Here is a 4,190-nt window from a genome sequence, read left to right on the forward strand (position 1 = left end):
TAAATCAGTAACAGTGATGCATCTGTGTTCTGAACAGCTGTCAGATTCGGTTCAGATCTGCTTTGATCGAGTGAGTGATGCTTGTTCGTGTTCCAGATAAAGTGTAAAACATGAAGAATCCTCAGGAACCTCTCAGATATGAAAGCAGCAGAATGATCTGATGAGAATGAGACACGAGCCTCACATCGGCAAAACGGCCCACAAAGTCGAGCGAAGCAGAATCTATTGCTCTCAAAGCCCAGAATCAGCAGGACGAGGAAAGCGTGGCGTCAGCAGAAGCCGAAAGCTCTTCATTGTGAGATCTTTGTGCAGCGGCTCTCGCGAGATCGTGTGGCCCGTATATATTGACCCGTCCAACTTTCGCTCTCACACTTTGGTGCGTGTGGCTGAGTTTGGACACAATCCAGTGGAGATGTCGCAGTATTCTGGAAAGGTAAGAGTGCGATCGGTCACGACTTCAGCAGAGTTTGGGTCAGAAACCACCTTCGGTCAGCTTCATCAAACCCTGGACCCTGGAACATTTCAGGCGTATAATTAGGCTGATCTTTGACCTCTTATAGGCCCCTTCATGCTTGCTGTGTTATTTCAGTGTCACTGAGATCCTATTATATTTTTTGTTAATATTTTATTTTTACATATATTTTTTTGTTTTCATTTTAACCTTAGTATTTTTATTTTTTGCCATTTTTATTAGTTTTTGTTTTGTTTTTATTTCTGCATAATTTTTATTTATTAGTTTTAGTTTATTCATTTTATTTATTTATTTTTACATTTAGTGTTAGTTTATTGTTATGCTTAAGTTTAAACTATGAAATGTTGCCTTGGCAACTAGCTGAATTTTTTTTTATTTTATGATTTTTTAATTTTTTAATTTTTATTAATTTTAAGGTTTTTATGGTTTCAGTTAAAAATAATTGCTCTGGCTTGGAGAGATACTGTCATTGTTTTTACATTACATTTACAGTTTGACCGTTAATATTTTTTCATTAGATTTTAGTTAAAGTTTAATTTTAGTTAAAGTTTTAGTAACTTTTTAAAAATAATTATTAATTTTGTAATTTTTATTAGTTTTATATATATATATATATAATTTATTATTTTTTATAGTTTTATTTTAGCTATTTGTTTTATTTAGTTTTATTTTTAATTTTTCTGAAATATTTTTAAATTAGTTTTAAAAATATATTTTATTTCAGTTAATGTTTATTTTATTTTAAGTAATGAAAATGTTTCTTATGGTTTTAGTTTTAGTTAACAATAATAATCCTGGCTTGGAGAGTTTATCTCATCATTTTTACATGACATTTATAGTTTTATATTGTTATTTTAGTTAAAGTTTTAGTAATTTTTAAAAAAATGTGTCTAAATGGTCTTTAGTAATTTTATGCATTAGTTTTAGTCTATAATGTTTTTTATTATAATATTTATTTATTTTTATTTAGGTTTAGTTTACGTTGGCACTTAGTTAAAGTTGTGGCCATTTTTTCATATGTCTATACAGTTTTAATGATTTTTATTTATTAGTTTTATTTATGTATTTATTATTATCTACTTAGTCTTAGTTTACATTGATACTTTAATTTAAATGAAATGAAAAAGAGAAATGTTGCCTTGGGAGTTTGTGTAATTTGTTTTAAATACATATATTTTATATTTATATTAATTTTATTTCAGTTAATGTCTATTTAATTTCAAGTAATGTTTTAATGGTTTTAGTTTAAATTAACCTTGGCTTGGAGAGTTTCTCTCACATTTATATGACACTTTCAGTTTGATATTGAAGAAATGCAATTATTCTCCGACTCTTAACATGAAGATCTTGGATTGCAAGGCCTTCAGAAGAAGCCTGTTGAGATGCTCTCTGATGATTTGACTGAGCTCTGCTCCTCAGATCGTGTTTTACGAGGGCCGCTGCTTCACCGGCCGCCGGCTGGAGGTCTACGGTGACTGTGATAACTTCCAGGACCGTGGCTTCATGAACCGGGTGAACTCCATCCGCGTGGAGAGCGGCGCCTGGATCTGCTTCGATCATCCGGACTTCAAGGGCCAGCAGTTCATCCTGGAGCGCGGAGAGTATCCCGAGTTTCAGCGCTGGAACTCACACAACGATCACATGGGCTCCTGCAGACCAATCAGGATGGTGAGAACATCTCGAACTCATCTTATCATCTCTAACTCTAGCACTCTCTATTCTAATTCTATTTGATCTATTTTTTAATCACTTGCATTCTCTATTTATTTTCTAACTGCATGTTTTTCTGTATATATGTGTGTGTGTGTGTGTATATACACACACACACACACATACATACAGAAAAACATATACACTACAGTTAGATTACCGCATTCAATAAGTTAGCTATGTATAGGTTTAAAAAATAGTTTCTTATATCTAGTGTTGTATGTTTATATTTATGTTTAACTATGTAGCACGACATTTCGTTCCACTGCATGAGCACAAACCTCGACTTGACTCGAGCACACTATCAAGGGCTTCAATGCACTAAACACAACAGGATGACACGAGATGCATCTCGAAGGCTGTGCATTAACACACATGTCATGATTTTGTGGTGTGTTGTTCTATGTCCAGCACGGCGAGCAGTACCGCATGCAGCTGTTCGAGGGCTGTAACTACACGGGGCAGTGCATGGATCTGTGTGACGACTGTCCCTTCCTTCAGAGCCGCGGGTTCAACACTAACTGCATCAACTCTGTGCGAGTGTTCGGAGACGGAGCGTGAGTTCACTCTCATCAGTTATATTCATACTCTATACTCATTCTGTTCAGAGTTCACAGATGCATGTTTAGATGCTGCAAGTGCTCCAGTTTTTCAACATTTGTGATCGCTTTAGTGACAGATGCGCTTATAAAAGTACAAATGTGGCCGTAAAAATGGACTTCAAACTCGTACAAGTTTAAAATACTTTAAAGTGCAGCATTTCTTCTAGAAAAAAAGAGTTAGTGATGAACACCATTGCTATTTGTTTACTATTATAGTCTTTGAATTTAGCTTAATTATTTTTTTAGCTTTCATTTTAAGTTTTAATAATATTGTCTGTTTTTATCATTTGTTTTTTTAAATTTAGTACTTATTTTGCAAATGTATTTCATTTAAAATTGTTGAAGTAAAATTTTTTCATCGTATATTCATTCTTTACTATATTTATTTACTTTATTTAATTAAATTACCAACATTTGTCTTAGTTTTAGTTTGTTATTTTGTCATTGTCATCTGTATTAGTCTGTTGTATTATTTCTATTTAGTTTTTTATTATTATTTTAGAACTTGCATTTTTATTTCAGTTAGTTGCCAAAGTTTTGAAGTTCGTTTTTCATCTAATATTCACATTTTTATTTTTGTATTTTTAGTTTTAGTTTTAATGTTATATGCTTTTGTCTTTTTATTTTTTATGTATTTCTATGTAGCTTTATTTTTGAGTTGTAGTAATTTTAGTGCTTCAATTTTTTTTTGAAGTTCAAGTTTTCCTAATATTCATATTTTATCATTTTATTTTATTTTTTGTTTCAGCTTTATTTCAATTAACATCTCTTTTGTATTAGTTAATGTGCTTTTTACCATTTTTATTAGTAACTTTTTATATTTCTCTTTAGCTTAGATTTTTTGTTAATATTATATGCTTTTATCTTTTTATTTTTATATATATTTCTATTTAGCTTTATTTTTCATTTTTAGTCATTTTAGTGCTTTAACTCATACATTTTTTTAAGTTTAAGATTTTCATTAATATTCACATTTTATCATTTTATTTTATTTTATTTTGTTTCAGCTTATATATATATTAGTTAATGTGCTTTTCCCCCCATATTTTTAGTTCCTTTTGATATTCCTGTTTAGCTTAGATTTTTACATTTCTGATTTTTTTTCTCCATCTAATACGTGACCCTGCAGCACAAAAGCAGTGTTAAGTCTCTGGGGTATATTTGTAGCAATAGCCAACAATACATTGTATGGGTCAAAATTATTGATTTTTCTTTTATGCCAAAAATCATTAGGATATTAAGTAAAGATCATGTTCCATGAAGATATTTTGTAAATTTCCTACCGTAAATATATCAAAACTTAATGTTTGATTAGTAATATGCATTGCTAAGAACTTCATTTGGACAACTTTAAAAGCGATTTTCTCAGTATTTAGATTTTTCTGCACCCTCAGATTCCAGATTTT

At 30.8% G+C, this 4,190-nt stretch overlaps 1 protein-coding gene across 1 annotated transcript in view; it reads left to right on the plus strand.

The window, feature by feature from the left end:
* Window positions 1-332: 332 nt before the first annotated feature.
* crygn2 (crystallin, gamma N2) overlaps window positions 333-4,190 on the plus strand; it is a 4,234-nt gene continuing 376 nt past the window's right edge. The window contains exons 1-3 of the mRNA XM_016558560.1: window positions 333-433; window positions 1,892-2,140; window positions 2,594-2,739. Coding sequence (XP_016414046.1) covers window positions 413-433; window positions 1,892-2,140; window positions 2,594-2,739 — 416 coding nt within the window. The 5' untranslated portion in view covers window positions 333-412. The remainder of the gene's footprint in view (window positions 434-1,891; window positions 2,141-2,593; window positions 2,740-4,190) is intronic.

This window comes from Sinocyclocheilus rhinocerous, unplaced genomic scaffold, assembly GCF_001515625.1.
Source record: "Sinocyclocheilus rhinocerous isolate Xijiao unplaced genomic scaffold, SAMN03320098_v1.1 scaffold1189, whole genome shotgun sequence".
Classification (NCBI taxonomy): domain Eukaryota; kingdom Metazoa; phylum Chordata; class Actinopteri; order Cypriniformes; family Cyprinidae; genus Sinocyclocheilus; species Sinocyclocheilus rhinocerous.